At 35.3% G+C, this 17,689-nt stretch overlaps 1 protein-coding gene and 1 long non-coding RNA gene across 2 annotated transcripts; both read left to right on the forward strand.

Annotated features, from left to right (window-relative positions):
* Positions 1-11,730: 11,730 nt before the first annotated feature.
* On the forward strand, positions 11,731-12,466 carry LOC136064383 (WAT1-related protein At4g08290-like). The gene is made up of 2 exons (XM_065766070.1): positions 11,731-11,970; positions 12,296-12,466. The coding sequence occupies exons 1-2, from the start codon at positions 11,731-11,733 to the stop codon at positions 12,464-12,466; spliced, it is 411 nt and encodes a 136-aa protein (XP_065622142.1).
* An 81-nt stretch (positions 12,467-12,547) lies between these two features.
* Positions 12,548-13,607, forward strand: LOC136064392 (uncharacterized). The gene is made up of 3 exons (XR_010626011.1): positions 12,548-12,688; positions 12,788-12,891; positions 13,385-13,607. It is a non-coding gene; the product is annotated as an uncharacterized LOC136064392 (long non-coding RNA).
* Positions 13,608-17,689: the final 4,082 nt, after the last annotated feature.

A 17,689-nucleotide genomic window follows, 5' to 3' on the forward strand; every position in this document is an offset into this window, starting at 1 on the left:
TTGTCCATAACGAAAAATTATATTATGTTTCGGGTGTATGTGCCATCTCTCTCACAGCAGCTGGGTTCCACAGCTGTGTGGGACTCAACTATTATGAGAGAGATGACATATACACCCGAAACATGATATACTTTTCCGTCCACAACACCATCACTCTCGTTGCCATTGTTTACTATATTTGTCGATGTTGCCATCAATGTTTTCACTACCCTTGTCTCCATCACAACCACCACCAAAAACGTCCTGATAACATACAATATTACCCCCACCGTTACTTTGTCACATAAATTCTCATTAATTATTCTTTTTTGTATCCATATTTGTGCATCAAGCCCACCTCTCCCCCATTATTTACCTATCAAAAAGAAAAAATCTAATTAATTTAAATCATCAAAATCTTGGTCCAAATACAAGGTAAGCAATTAATATATATATATATATATTGAGATAAACGGTCGAAAATTTTAATGATAATGAGAAACCAGTATACAGAAGCCCAAGTAAGACACCTTGCCACCTTGGACTAAGGGGCACCACCAACACCTGTAGTGGTCCCAGGAAGCCATAAGAAAGACATCTAAATCAGACTAAGTACTAGCACTCTCGAGGATTGTCTTCGGATGTGTTTGAACTTGCTCAAAATAAAACCTGTTTCTTGCGTTTCAAATCGCCCAAGCTGTAACAGCCCATCTTTCTAATTCCGATTAGCTCAATTTCTGTTGCATCTGGTTGAACAGAGGAAGAAATCACATACCTCATTGCTGCACTTCTGTGTTCTCCCTTTGAATAACGCCCAGACATTCCTTGCAAAAGGGCAAGTCCACAACAGGTGACTAGCCGTTTTAGGTTCTTGATTACACAACACACAGATGGGTTCCACCTGCACACGTCGTCGGTGTAGATTGTCGCGTGTAGGTAGACAATTTGAACATGCTCTTTACATGAACGTGCGAACTTTTGGGGGGCACATTCAAGGTCCATATCTTGTTCCAAACAGACCCATGAGCCCGTGCTGCGGAGTGTTCTACTCTAGATTGGTTCTTCAATCGTAAAGCCACCTGGTTGGCCGTTCTGACCGAGAACTGCTAAGCTTTATTCTCCTTCCACACTAAGGTGTTCTGGGAGTTGGGGTTGTTGAGTGGTATAGCCAAAATCTCAACTTGAGTGCAGTGAGCAAAGGTTACGAAGATTTTTACTCGGCCCCATTGTCTAGTGTCCTGGTCAATAAGTTCACAGACTCGCATATCCCTGGAGACTTCATTTAGAGGCACAGGAGAATGAGACAGCCAACCATGTGCGAATACCCCAATCTTTCGCTCATCATCAACCTTCCAGCGTGTCCCCTCTTTGATGATATCCATTGCTGCTAGGATGTTACGCCAAATGAATGAAGGATTATTTCGTAACCAACCATCATGAAAGAGTAGTTTGGAAAGTAGCGAGCTTTGTGCACTGATAGGCCAAAAATGTATTGACCCATTTGGAAAATTAATTAATTAATTAGCCAAGTGAAATTAATTAGATTCAATTTCATGTAATAAGTATGGTAGCACAAACAAATCATCTACTAAGTTAAATGCAGCAGAAAATAAATTTGACACAAGTGATTTGTTTACGAATAGAGAAAACCACCGAGACTAAATCCTATCAGGTGAATTTAAGGTCATCACTTCTGAGAATCCACAATTATTAAAATAAGTAGTTACAAGTAAAAAGAATCCTAGTACATAATACCAATCTACAGTTGAACCTTATCCCAATACCCAATGGGACTTGTGATGTAGCGACAATCTCTCATTTTAATGCACGAATCTTAATACGTGACTAATTAATGATGCACGGATCTCAGTACGTGACTAACACACTAACTTGAGGAAGATATTGGTTGAAAAGTTCTTTAATTCATTTGAAAATGAAGATCAAGAAATTCTTTGGTTAAAAACTCTTGGCATAAAGACGCAGTAACTTTTAGAGAGAATATGATGAATTAGGGCAAATTCTGTTTTCGGTCGCAATTTGCATGCACAATGACTTTGCATCAAGTTGCATCCCTTACATCACCTTTGACAACCCTTAAAATAATCCTTATATATGTCTAGGTTTGTAAGAAAAGAAACCCTAAATAAATACACATGGATATGCGTGAATTTAGATCTGAAAATTTGAATTTCATAATTCTCGATAGATACAGCTTCTGTTGAGCTGCTGTCGAGCATCGACATTAAACCTTGATAGATATGATCTGTCGAGCTATCTGTCTAGTTTTAATGAACATCACTTCTTCACTTACTTCTTAGAAAGATTTGCATGGCTTTATTACTAAATTTGAACTCTTATTCCTTGAAATACTAAACACATCTTAGATTTACCAAATTATAAGTAAAGTACGTTTTGTCAAAGGATTAGCCAATTTAAATAACATATGTTTCTAACAAGTCTCACATATGTCCTAATAATCTCCCCCTTTGGCAATTTGTGACAAAATCACAACAAACAATAAATTATTAGAGAAGTCTTAAATCACTAAACTCATAACCACTTGTTGAATACAATAAAATTTAATCCAAACACAAACTCTTGAAAAATTTTGCAAGAAAAGAGTTCATGGCATGGTAAATTTTCACAACCTATCTTTTTGAAACACTTTAAGCAAACTCATCAAGGCATCTTAGTGTGAAACAGAAATAAAGGATTGCATACATAAAGAAACATGTGTGTAAAGATAGAAAAGAAACATTAAATGGAGAGATAGGTGAAAAACAACATACATCATCATATATATATATATATATATAAATACAACGTATGTCATAAATAAATGGTCACAAGACCAGTGTACAAGAGGAGAAGTAACTAAAGAGAAAGAAAAGAGAAGTACATAAGATCATCACTACATCCCTTAAAATATAGACACCCCGCCTAACAAAAAATCTCATATGCTAACTCTTCCTCTAGATACGAGACTACTCTTATCATTCCAAAACTACTCCCCCCCTTTTTGTCACGAATGACTAGAAGGTCATCATCTCCTCATCACTAGAAGAGCTAGCATCCTCATCCTCATCATCATCATTAGCATCATCATTGCCATCCTTATCTGTCGAAGCCTTGAGAGAAGGAGAGGGAGAAGTGGCAAAACCACTGAGGGGAGCTTGTCGTCGTGCAATACGACTAACACAGGTGTTCACCCGACATTACTCATCACTAAGAGTGTCAAGGCGAGCTTCCATATGCTGAAGTTGCACCATGATGGTCTCGAGAGTCACACCACCACCTAAAGGAGAATGAGCGGAGGTGGAAGGAATGGTGGAGGCTGGAGGATCAGTCGTCTCCGTCCATGACCGCTTTGGTGGAAGTTGGGCCTCGCTCCACCGAATAGAAGCTGCACTGATGGCACCTATGATAGTGTAGTAGGGAGAATCAGGAATAAGGATAGAAAATAGCGAAGAATCTATGTAATAGCCGAAGGAAAAATGAGCTTATTATGGGTCATCGTATCTTGATAAACATATATGATGGAAGTGATGAAGTGAGTAGGGAAGTCAATAGAAAGATCCTCTAAGAGGGAAAACAAAAATCGAGCATAAAGCTTTGTGATAGAGTTATAGTGAGGCAGTGGAGTAAGAACAAATGCCATCACCATGTTAAGGAATTTCGGACCTTTTGCGAAGCTCGAGCATGTGGTGTTTTGACGCTTACCCCATATGGAGGGTGTCTCACAGAAACGAGACAGAAGCTCGTCTTTGGACATAGTCTTTAAATGCTGACAATCGGGTAATCAGGATGCAATATCCTTGGGACATGTAGTATTTCGGATATATGATTCGGAGTGACTACGATACGTGTACCTCTGAATGTCATGGCAAACAGAGGTATAGAGGTATCGATATAGTTTATATTGGAGTAAAACTCTTGTATAAACACGATAGGGCACCTCAAGGGTATCTCACAAAGAGATTCACATCCCCGAGTCCGAATGACATCGGGTAGAGGAGTGTCGGAAAAGTTCGACAGAATGACATGGCACTTCGGATGAAAACTATGTCTATGAAAGTTTTCAAGGAAGTCTTGCTAGGCATTCCCATCACAGAACCGAACGTGAAGAGGGGGTGTAGGATTAGAAGAAGAAGACCTAGAACTAAGAGGGTTCTGAGCCGGAGTAGATTTGCACTTTTGTGCCATGTGCAGTCTATGAGAGAGAGAGAGAGAGAGAAAACACATCACCAACATAAAAGATAGAAAGAAAGAGAGAATACGTATGCAAGAAATATACGTGAATATGTGACGTGCAAAAATAAATACATCATGGGTAAAACCCAATCTAAACCTACCAGTAGAAATTTCAACATAATCAAACATGCATCTAAATGCATGAAACATTGTTAAAATGCAAATGAAATGCAATGCATGATCATATATAATCAAATACATAAAGCCCAACCCAAAAATTTCAAGAAAAACTCAAAAACCCCACAAACCTAGATCTAAAATGCATGAATGCATGAAAAAGAGGGTTTAAGAACACTTACAAGAGGATTAAGGTTTGATCTAGGTCGAAATCATGTGGGTAGAGAGATAGGAGTGAAAAAGTGTTTGGAGTGAGAGAGAATGATTTTCTGTTGAGAGAGAAGTGAGGAAATGAGAACCAGATCGCGTCTCAACTATATATAGAAAAACACAGCTCAATGGATCAAGAAGCTATCGAGATGTGTCGAGCACTAAATCTCAATAGAAATGAATTTGTCGAGGTGCTATCGAGGATCTGTCAACGGCAAAAGTACCTTGATGGATTGAGAAGCTGTCAAGAAGCTATCTAGACAAATTCCAGAAAACTTGATGGATTGAAATTGTGCTAACTTCTATCGAGAAAGGAAGTCCAAGGGGCTTAATAGATAAGGATCTATCGAGCATCTGTCGAGAAGCTACTGACCTTGAAGAGAATGAGTTTTTCAAAGAGTGGGAAAAAAACATAAAGATGAATGCAACAAGCAAGCTACTTAAATATAAATCCAATTAACATGTTAAGCTCTCAAAAACATCTCTCAAAAAAAAAAAAAACATTCATGATCCAAAACACACACACACACACATTAAACAATTCTAACCAATTTTATATTTTAAAAACAAGTTATGATAGTTTAGTAAGCATATATCAACACATGTATTCCTTGTGATAGCCAAATCCCATTATACCTGCATATGTATCAAAAGTAGCAAGAAATTGCATGTTGTGTGTGAAAACATAGCAAGAGTGCATAAGTGTCTCATATTATAACGATTTGAGATATGATAAAATCACATATACTCACACACAATCATAATTGCTTAATGAGGACTATCACCTTCGAAGTACATCCTATAACTCCTACATCTCTTAGAATCATGCTTGCAACCATATTTAAAAGAATTTTGATTCTTTTTTATTTTGATTTTTTTGCATATTCTTTTTCTTTTTGAGCATATCATGCATGGGCATATAAGAGAGAGAAAAGAAATACCCAATTATGTTAAGCCACAAACATCACAATTTTACCATGCTGAAGCACATAGATGTTATACATGATTGGTGGGTTTTAGTGGTGAAATAGTTATTTATACATTTTTCTTAGGATTTTTTTTAGTCATTCTCGTCAAAAAGAGTGATATGAGTGTTAAGTATAAGAGATTACTTAATTGTACTCATCACAAACACGAGCCACAAAGCTTACTTGTTTAGTTGTGCATTGAGATGCTCATCTAAATTACAAAAGATACAAGGTTTAGAAAATTTTGTATCAATGGCCATTCAAGGAAAACTAGTATCAACAAACACAAAACACACACTGTTTTTGTATTTTTTTGATTTTTCAAAAAAAAAAATGAAAAACAAAATAAAGCAAAATTGAAAAAAAAAAAAAAAAAACAAAAACTTGTTAAACAAAATAAGCATAAAACTAGACTGGCTCAAAATAAGAAAGCAAAACATATAAGTAATGCATAAACATAAGGGAGAGAGAGAAAAAGTGACTAAATCACTTTGAGCCTTTTTCCTTCTACACCTTAGAAGAACATTTCCTTTGAGCGAATCTTTTATTTGCTTGTGAGGGGGAAGAACTGAAACCGTTCAAGTTTGAAAGGAACATGAGGGCTTTAAGAAGATCTCTAAGAGGAGTAAGAGAAGATGGGAACTGATTCTAGTTTCCAAATGAGAGCATACTATTGCTTTGTTGAGTGGCTAAACACTTGTAGCAATTTGGATAAGTATGCCCTAAAGCTCCACAGTGATGACAGAGATACAGCTTCTTCGGTTGAGACTTTTTGTTGTTAACTTTCTTAGTCTTAGGGTTTCTAGTCTCTTTCTTTTCAATCTTAGGGGGTGCTCCAAGAATAGATTTATCATTGTATACGTTCTCACTAGCTATTTTAGCTTTACATTCTTTGTTCTCAAAATTAACATTGTTAGCAAGTAATACAAACATAGTTGTACTAGATAAAGCAATATTAGGAGAAGAGAAATCATACCCCAAATCAGTTTTGTCAAAAGCAGCTTTCTGAAAACTAAGCATCTCATCGAGCTTTGCACTGGAAGTCCTTTCCAATTGTGCTCTAACCTGGAACAGTTCTGCTTCAAGTTTCTTTGTCTTTTTAGCAAGGAAGTTGTTCTCAAACTATAAAGCTCCAATAGTTTGATTCGCTTCATCAACCTTTATAGAAAGCTCCTCTCGGTTTAGATTTACATCAGTCAGCTTCTTGGTAGCCTACCTATACAGTTTCTCATGCTTCTTAGAAACCTTGTACAATTTTGCATAGGCTGTATGGATGTCATCATCTTCATCCATTTTCTCAAACTTAGATACCACTAAGTTCTCTTTTTCATCTTCTGTTTCTGTAACCCCTTTAGTAGGATCAACTCTAGCAGTGAAAGCATTTAAAATTCTCTGACTCACTGTTATCTGACTCAATCTCAGGCTCAGTGTCACTCAAAGTAGCAGGAAGAGCCTTGCTTTTCCCAATTGACATGAGATATGTTAGACATTCTTGTTTCATATGTCCAAAACCTTGACATCCGAAGCACTTTGGTCCGGAGGGAATAGTGTACTGACTACCATCCTTTGCATCCTTCTTTCCTCTATCTTAGCTCTTGAAATGAGAAGAACTAGATTGTTTATGGTCCTTATCAAATCCTTTCGCATTGACGTTCTTCATGAACTTCTTGAATTTCCTAGTGATGTAGGATTTCATATTGGAATCTTCATCATTGGAAGACTCATCAGTCTCATTGCTTTTGGCCTTCAGTGCCATGCTCTTGCTCTTGTTTCCTTTCTCAATTCTAGTCAAACCCAATTCATCGGTTTGCAAGTTACCAACTAGCTCCGTCAAAGGAATAGAGTCAATATCCTTTGATTCTTCAATGGTAGTGATCTTGGCATGAAATTTCTCAAGCAAAGACCTTAGCACTTTTCTTACAACCTTGGGTTCGGTAATGGTTTCCCTAAGATTAAAGTCTGAGTTGACTATGTCCTTTAGCTTGGCATAGAACTCATCAAAAGACTCATCCTTCTCCATCTTTATCTCCTCAAAGCTAGTAGTGAGTCTTTGGAGATTTGAATCCTTGACAGGCTTAGTCCCTTCATAGGTTGTCTGGACGATAGTCCATACGTCCTTAGCAGTTTCAGTAGAGGATATCTTCTTGAACTCCTCATTGGTAACCACACTGAATAGAGCATTCAATGCTTTGTTGTTGAAGTTAGCTGCTTTGATCTTGGAAACATCCCAATTAGCCAGCGCTTCCTTTGGCTTAGTCCAGCCAATCTCCACAGCTTGTCAGACCTTCTTATCTGAAGATTGCAAGAAAACTCTCATGCATACTGGAATACTTTCCAGTATGCATAGTTAGTGGCATCAAATAGAAGAGATATAATAAGTGACTATCAACTATCCATGACAAACAGGGGTCAATGGATCACATAGCAAAGATTAATCCTAATCAGAGAGTGCCCTTTTGATACACTTGATAAGCCAAAAATGTATTGACCTCTTTGGGAAATTAATCAATTAATTAGCCAAGTGAAATTAATTAGATTCAATTTCATGCAATAAGCGTAGTAGCACAAACAAATCACCAACTAAGTTAAATGCAGCGGAAAATAAATTTGAAATAGGTAATTTGTTTATGAATGGGAAAAACCATCGAGGAAAAACCACATCAGGTGAATTTAAGGTCATCACTTTCAAGAATCTACTATTATTAAAACAATCAATTACAAGTAAAATGAATTCCAATGCCTAATACTAACCTACAGTTGAACCCTTACCCTAATACTCAATTTGACATAGGTGATTTGTTTACGAATGGGAAAAACCACCAAGGCAAAACCCCACTAGGTGAATTTAAGGTCATCACTCCCAAGAATCCACTATTATCAAAACAAGCGGTTACAAGTAAAAGGAATTCTAGTACCTAATACCAACCTACAGTTGAACCCTTACCCCAATACCAAATTAGACTTGTGATCTAGTGGTAATCTCTCCTTTCAATGCATGAATCCTAGTACGTGACTAACTAATGATGCACGGATCTCAGTATGTGACTAACACACCAACTTGAGGAAGATATTCGCTGCAAAGTTCTTTAGTTCATCTGACAATGAAGATCAAAAAGCTCCTTGGTTACAAAACCCACAATAGCTTCTAGAGAGAATATGATGAATTAGGGCAAATTCTGTCTCCGGTTACAATTTGCATGCACAATGACTTTGCACCAAGTTGCATCCCTTGCATCACCTTTGACAACCCTTAAAATAACCCTTATATATGTCTAGGTTTGTGAGAAAAGAAACCCTATACAAATACACATGGATATACGTGAATTCAAATTTGAAAATCTGAATTTCATAATTCTCAATAGATATAGCTTCTGTCGAGCATCAACATTAAATCTCGATATATAATATCTGTCGAGCTATTTGTTGAGCTTTAATAAACAATACATCTTCATTTGTTTCTAGGACAGATTTGCATGACTTCAATACTAAACTTGAACTCTTATTCCTTGAAGTACTAAATCTATCATAGATCTACTCAATTATAAGTAAAGTGTGTTTTGTCAAAGGATTAGCTAATTTACCTAACATATGTTTCTAACAAGTCTCACATATGTCCAACATACACTATGTGGAAAAGTGACTGGGTATTTTCTATTAGTCTCCGAGCTTGCTTTGCTAACATAATTCTTTATCCAAAAAAAGTCTCTATAGCCAAACTAACACTTTCTCCTATTTCTTTTTTTGACTAAAGGGAGCAGTATATTAACACTACGACGAAAATATGGTCCCAAGAATTAGTCTGGAGTTAATCAAAAGAGCCAACATAGTGGCCATCAACACTAGGAACCAAGCCTTTGGAAGTCCTCCAACAAAGATGTTGCTTCTTTTAGAATTGTAGTGGGGTGATGGGGCTTATCCTTTGGTAGAGCCAAAAATTTATCTTTGAGGGGCTTAATTTAAAATATACTTATTGATTTTTTTGTTCTTTCTACATACCACACATTATTTTATGTATAGTAATATAAAAAAAATTATAAACATAGTTCAAAATGTGTTGGGGATGTTTTGCGGCAAGGGCAAAAAATGCAAGATAAGCTCAAATCTCCTCTTAGGTTCTTTAGAAATGTTTATTTATGGAGAATCAAAGTCCAAAATTCATAATGTATAGAAAACAAAGGCTAATGGTGTTTTAACAAGAGAGAAAACAAAGCGCCAATAACAAAAATGCTGAAAATTACATAAAAACACAACAGATTCAAAACTTAGACCCAGAGTCAGCAAGAAGAGAAAATTGAGAGAGGTTGTGAGTAAGAGAGGGAAGGTTCCCCTGTACCCATATTTCTACCCCTAAGCTTCAGAATTGTGAGGGTGTTAACTAGTTGAATAAGCTTTTGTTCCAAAGTTTCAACTCTGTGGGGGAAATCGAAGCTGGTTTGTTTTTGAGCTTAAGAGAGAGTTTTATATTGAATTTGGGGTGTTGCTAATGACTGGTTTTTGGACAGAGAGAGCAGCTTTGGTCCTCTTAAGTGCTATTTCCATGATTTGGTGTAGTTTGCTTTATGCTTAGGAAATGAGTTGATTGCTTTTTACATAATTTTGGAAATAAATGAGTTTCCTCTAATGGGCTACCTTTTGTCAGCTATTTTAGATTATTGGAATACTCACCTAAGAGATGGCTAGCAGTAGGAGTTGGCCAATAAGAACCAACTATGTTTTAAAGACAAAATGGGTTCAGATAGAAACTTTAGGTCACAGACAACTAGAGTATAAAAGCTCTTTTAGGGTGGAAATTTCAGGTACAAAACCTCCTTCATGAGCTTGAGGTGCTACCTGCATCCTTAGCTCGCTTGGTAGCACACTTGAGTTAGGCTCATGCAAAAGGTCTGAAAGGAATTAACCCATACCCTCCAAGCTACACTTGCTCAATTTCCCCCAATGAGTCACATTGGTTTGGGCCATGCTTAAATGAATAAAATATAATTTAATATATGAATTGGATCCACAAGGAAGTTGGGCTTAGTTAAATTAGGCTTGTAGAAAATGTGTTGTGAAAATGGGTATCAACAAAATTTAAATAAAGTATTTTATAAATCAATAGATATAAAACAAAATGTATTTAATTAACAAACTTAATAAATATGTGCAAAGTTTATTAAAAAATATTAGATACAAACTAATAATTTTTCTTTATACCCTATTGATGGTGATAGAAGGGTGCAAACCCTTTGAGCTATAATTCAATCTAATAGTAATAAGATGACTTGAGAACTCAATAAGATTCGGGACATGCTCTTTCACGTTAGATTTGAATTGCCTAAACAAAAAAGACAACAATCACAAAGATGTAACTCACAAGCAACCTTTGTCAATCACCATTTCTTTCATGACATTCATAAGGATTATACATTTTATGAAAGAGTTGACAATTTTAATGGTTGTTCTTATAAGGAAGATTTTCTTGATTAGATACATGATTCATAGGATTTCTTTGATATATGGATATTCATAAGGAGAGACGTAAATTTTGTTTTGTATAAATTAGGATCAACTTAGAAATATTTTGACTTGCAAAATAAGTTTTCAAAAACCATCAAATAGAAATGTAAAATGTAAAACTAAAATTACACTTTAGAATATTAATAATATTTTCTAAAGAGTTTTCGCCTTTTTTTCCCCTCTCTAGTGGACTCCAAGTTTTTCTTATGGATTCAAGGGCCCCCTTATGGACATAAGGATTCCCTTAAGCTGGAACAAGATTTAGCCCTTCCAAATTTTCATTCTACATCAACCATGACCCCTTTGTCCCTTTGGTGGTTCCGCCAATACCCCTCCACCAACTATCAAATTATAAAAAATTAAAAAAAAATCCTAAAAATGTCGACCACTGGAATTATCTTTTGTATGTGTAATATGTCATTCGATATTATATGAAAATGATTTCAAATGTTATTGGCTAAAACTATTACTATTAGTTTTACAATAAAAAAAATTACAAATCGATCTTACAAAGAATATGATTGATTTCATACACGTTAACAAGCACGTAAGAATAAACTTTTAATTACTTTTGTGTGGGGTTGCTTAAACTTTAGTAAGACATATCACATATGTAATTTTGTAGTATCCGTAACATTACACGATTCCAAATTATCCATTGATTATTGATTCGTGGATAGCTTAATAAGTTTTGTTTGGCATATTCAGGATGGAGAAGATAGAGATTTCCAAGCGTAGTTCTCAAGTCAAGATTTTGGGAACTGTTGTTGCATTTTCTGGTGCAGCACTCATGACCCTATACAAGGGAATCACTGTGATTTCTTTACATATTCATCACTCGCATCAATCTGTGACCCCATCAAAAGTATTCTTAGACAAGGATTCAATAAAGGGCTCCCTCATGCTTGTTACTTCTTACATTTCATTGTCAGCATTCTACATCTTACAGGTGATTCTTAGTTGTTATTTACATAAAAGATGGTTTTTATATACAGTCAAAAAGGGTTAGGCTAGCTACACATAAACTGTCCTAATCTGGGTGCTTTAAGGAAAGCTAACAGAATGCAGCCAATATTGCTTCTTTGATAAGTTAAAAAACTTTATCATTATAACAGTGATCATTGGAGGCCATCATGCATTACGTTCACTTTGTATGCTTGTAATATAGTAACTAGAATTACAACTACACATATTGGAAACTAATGCTATTTCAATTTAAATTTGAAAAAAGACGTATAAAATTATAAACTAATACGCATATATGACTATTGCAGACAGCTACAATTAAGATGTATCCAGCACCAATGACACTTACATCATTAACGTGCTTATCAGGTGCTATACTCTCGGCTATCATGACAGCAATTTTGGATCATAAAACTTCGTCATGGAAATTGTCATGGAACATTAGCCTTTTTGCTCCAATCTATAGTGTAAATTTTTGAATGCCACACCCATATTTTTCTATTTCTAGAGATTTGAGAAAAGCTAATTATATAGAATTTCTTTTTTCAGGGAGTTGTGATTTTTGGAATTACAGTATATGTTCAAACATTGGCAATTAGACTAAAAGGACCAGTTTTCATGACAGCATTTAGACCATTGTCCACATTAATAGTAGCCATTATGGGACTACTCATTTTAGGAGATGCTTTATACATTGGAGGGTAAGTATATTGATTTTTGAGTTAGCTTTGGTGAAAAATGAGTTTTCTAGGGGAAAATTTTAGAATTAGCAATTCTTATACTCTCCACTTTGATTCCAGTGTTATCGGAGCTATGTTGATAATTATTGGTCTGTACGCCACGCTATGGGGGAAGGAAAAAGAGAAGGTGGAGAAACTGTTAGAGCAAACCACGTCCGAGCAAGGTATTGAAATCAAACAAGAGAAGTAATACAGGTAGATAAATTTGTATTGAAACTGTAACCTCATCGGTTAAGGATAATATAATCACTTCATTTTAAATTTTTGCCCAAATGCTTGCTAGTATCATACAAACCTTTGCATCAAAAGATGTATTGGAGTTCTTATCTAATTTTTTTTCATAAATCTATTATCCATGGGACAAATTTTGGCTCCAAACTGGTTTGAAGCTATTTTGTTTCAACCTATTACGTGAAAAATTTATTAGACTATTTATTTATATTATTAAACAAATCACATGAATCATTAAAAAATTACTAGTATGTAACCCGTGCGGTTCATATATTATTAATCATGAGTTTATTTATGTCTAAAAGACTCAATTAAGTCTAAATTTATATTATTAACCATAAAATTTCATTAACAAAACTTAGTAGTATGTATATATATATATTATTTGTTCCATTTTTGTGGTTTGAAAATGATATTTATGTGCAGATGGAAGTTGTTGATGAGAATGAGTGGTGGGGTAAGATAGAGCAGATGAAAGCAGGAGGGAAGAGGAGATGATAATTAAGCACAATTTCAGTTGAGTAGGCAAGCAAACCTTATATGATATGGCTTGTACCTTAATTCAGTTTTCACATCACGTATGTACTTCCATTCTCCAATAGACCATTTGGAGGAACATATGAAATGAGCAACCACCACTTTTATTACTTCCATTGCGTTCAAATGAGTTTGAATGAAGGGAATTCTCTAGAATGCTTCTCTATTTTGCATGCAAAAATGCAATATCCTCAAAGCAATTAAAACTTAACTTACTTTGACATCATAACTTATTTAGAAATAAGGGGAAACAAATAATAACAATTTATTACAGTGGAAATCATGTAGAAAATAGTGCAAATATATCCAAATGAGTTGGTATAACATCATTGTCTAAACATTTGGGACTAATCTTCAAAGTCAAGTCAGTACATTGGGGATGATATTCATCAAGGGTTAATTGTTAATAATATTACGATGGGATATTTGTTCTTAATCTTTGAGGGCCATTTCTAATAAGCCACTTGAAAATTAAGCGAATCGAAAATATCACTGTAAAAAGTAGTTATAGCAAAAAATTTGTCAGGAGTTTGATGAAATCTAACATAAAAAATGAACACAATGATTACATAATGGCAAGATAATAGGTCTGTAATTTAGATAATATATAAACCATCAAGAAAATATATTAAAAGGCAACCTTTATAAAGAATAGTCCCTTTCAACTCATCTCTATTCAGTATTAATAGTATTATTACAAACTCATATAATGTGTCCTCTCCTGTAATTCCAATTCACATGAAAATTGCTTTAGGTATTATAAGTCCTATTGCAATTTTGTTACAAACCGATTTGGAAGCTGAATTATGATGCCATGCATAATTGGTCGGTAAGTCCACATCAATTCACAAGAAAAATGTACTTAATGTCTAGTAGTATAGATCATTGTGAATTAAGTTCAATGCATAATTAACCATTATTCCTCACTAAAACAACCACAATAAACAGGACCCAAAAAGATCTAACGTTGGCAACTGAATCCAATACAATTGACACAAAAAAGTATAGATAACATTAGATATCCATGCCCATCATTGTAAATTCAGTTCAATATATAATTAATCCAACACCCATTAACCATTATTCCTCACATAAACAAACCCAATAAAATACACACAAAAAAAAAAAAACACATTTATAAAATTTATACCTGGACTATGGCTTGCATAGTACACTCTGCATTGGAGTGCTCTACAGTTTTGGCTTTCTATAGTCTGCCCTTTACTAATCTCACTAACAATCTGCTAAGGTCATTTTATTTTTAAAGCATTTACTAATTTGTTCCAAGCAAGAACCTACAAAAAAGGATACACAGAAATAAACCTAAGTAAAAAAAAAATTTACAAACCACATAAAAGCTTCAAACACACAAATCTAAAACTTACGTGACAATTTCAAACACCATATTTGCTATTCCAAGGAACCACAATGAATCACACCAAACTAAAACTTATATGACAATATTTGTTAGAGCCTTTGAGGTATGTATCATAATTTGTGTGAGGGTATGAAGAAGCATATAAAAAGTTAAAATAAAAGAAATATCTCTTATTGTTTCTGTAGATTAAACTCAATTTATCACCATTTTTAATCCCGTTCCTCCCCTTTTCTCTTTTGGGTATTACAAAAAGTATTGGAAAATCTCAGCCCACAACATTCTCATAAACTAAACATAATTTCACAAATGATGATTTAAAAAATGAAATATTATACAAGAACTCCTTATATTGCCTAATTGTGCTAATTGCTAACATATCCTGGATTGTACGATAACTTAAAACAATATATTAAAGCAATCAAAATATAATGCACACACAGTGAACATGATAAATCAGCTCTAACATTTGTGAAATCACCCAACAGGAAATCTCACAGATTTGTGTAAAATCAAGTCATGATAGTCACAAATTTACAATCAATAATGTGGTATCCAAAACCATTGTTGCTGTCCCATAGGCTAACACATACAAAACAATAAGAGCTTCTGTGTCCACATGGTCTTTAAGTAACATGGTCTTTCATTTTTCATCATCTCATAACTAACACAATTTAAAATTGAAAGTTCAATATGTGTCTAAAACACCCTTGAACGTTTAGACCCCAAATTATAAAATATCAATTCAAGCTTAAAATCAAACAATTAATGTGCAGAACATGAACATAAGCCAATCATAGAATTGATAACTAATCTATGCCAAATATAAACACATCCACAGCAGTAAATATAAGGCAAATATAAAGGGAAGGAAGATGCAAACACACGGACAACACACGATGTGTTATAGAAGAGAAAACCGAAGTCCTCGGAGTAAAACCTTTCTACCGCCCTCCAAGTGGTCAAATAATCCACTAAAGAATGTAGTTAGGATACATGAACAGCAGAAGACCCTTCAAGCCTAATCTACCCAAGTACCTAAGCCCTCCAAACTTCTTGCTCCAACGAGGTTACGCCAAACCTATTTCTTCTTTAGCTTCCTGGATTCCGCTACAAGACCATAGCACCAACCAATGTATATTAGTTCCTTCCAAACTACTTCCCTTAGCACCAAATGAAGCTTCTCACAGACGTGGGTGTGGTGAGAAAGGGATTTGGTCAATAGTCTCTCAAGGGTATGACAATAGAGAGGAAGAGAGTAGAGGAATTTGTAAAGTCTTTAAGGTAAAGATTGGGGATGAGACAATCTTGTTTTTCTGTAGGGTTTCTCTCACAAAATTCTCTCTAGAAGCTCTCACAATTTAGTGGGTATAAGGGTCTATATATAGTGGTGTGTGTTTGGAATACGAAGAGACAGTTTTTTCCAAACAGGGCTAATTGGTGGCTTAACCTCGCGGCTTGTCCAAGTCGCGAGTTCAAGTCGCAACGTAACGGCCTAGCCAACCTGTGACTTTTGTCCTGTAGTGCGACAGCTGGTGCGACCCTTCAGCTCTCCATGTGTGCATCTCATGTGCCTGCAGTTGGCAGCTTGCCAGTCGCGAGTCAGCCGCAAGTCCTAGCCGCGAAACTTTGCTTTCTTGCACATACTTGAGCTTTTCTTCACATCTTCTCACACACTACCCTCACAATAATCCCACCTAAATACAAGGTTACTAAGTATGCACATACTTGAGCTTTTCTTCACATCTTCTCACACACTACCCTCACAATAATCCCACCTAAATACAAGGTTACTAAGTGCTTAAATTACAAGCAAATTGGCACGGAATAAAGCCAACAAGATGCTTGATAAATTTTAACCTTACAATCTTCCCCTTTGGCTATTCCGTGACAAAACCCTAAAACAAACTCTAGACTTAATGCGTGAGTTAGGAGCAGTTAGAAAACTCACTCACACCTAACTCTAGAATCTGTGGAGCTTTAGAACCATAAGAACAACTCTTGAAACACAACAACACAATAAGTTTATTGTATGCAGAAAACTTGTAAAGCAAATGGAACAAGCACAATGCGATCAAGCACAATGGAATAAAGTAATAAACCATAGCAAGACCAAAACATGCAATCACTATAACCAAGTGATCATAATGCTCATTCACACTTGGAATGAACATCCCGACATTCAAGATGACAAACACAAGGCAAATAACTTGAATGACCAACACTCAACCAATGCACAGTACAAGAAGTATGTGCATCTAGAAAAAATCCTACAAGGGCACAAGAGTGACAGTACTTAAAAATGAATACATACCATTAGGTTAGAAGTACTGATTTAACAAAGCACAAAGGTTGCATAAAGCATGGCACAAACCACAAAGGCCTACAAGTGTGCATAATCAAACCCTTAAAGCTTACATAAGTAACATGGGTACAAAACAGAAAACAAATGTGCTGAATTAAGTGAATAACATCAACAATATATAAATGAACCAAGTATTAAACACATTCAAGAGTTATGAGTTTAAACCAAAACAAGACTAGGACCAATAATAACAATAGTTAATTAACCCAAAGTAACAAAACTATAACCAAAAATAGTAAGGATTATGAAATTCCCCCTCAAATAAGCATTCCCCCTCAAGTGCTAGCCCCAAAAATTATCTTCCCCTTTTTTACCGAAATGGCCAAAGGGTCACTGTTGTAACTTGGTGAAAATACCATCAACTTGAGCTGCTAAAACATCGATTTGGTCCCCAATCTCTCTGACTGCACTTTCTGGCCATCACTGAGAGTCGTTTCCAATTCCTCAAGACGCT

The sequence above is a fragment of the Quercus suber genome, unplaced genomic scaffold (assembly GCF_002906115.3).
Source record: "Quercus suber isolate HL8 unplaced genomic scaffold, Cork oak 2.0 scaffold_678, whole genome shotgun sequence".
Taxonomy (NCBI): Eukaryota; Viridiplantae; Streptophyta; class Magnoliopsida; order Fagales; family Fagaceae; genus Quercus; species Quercus suber.

Coding starts and splice junctions, on each gene's coding strand:
- LOC136064383 (XM_065766070.1), top strand. CDS start 11,731: ATGGAGAAGATAGAGATTTCCAAGCGTAGTTCTCAAGTCAAGATTTTG. Junction 11,971..12,295: donor CAGCATTCTACATCTTACAG/GTGATTCTTAGT, acceptor TGACTATTGCAG/ACAGCTACAATTAAGATGTA.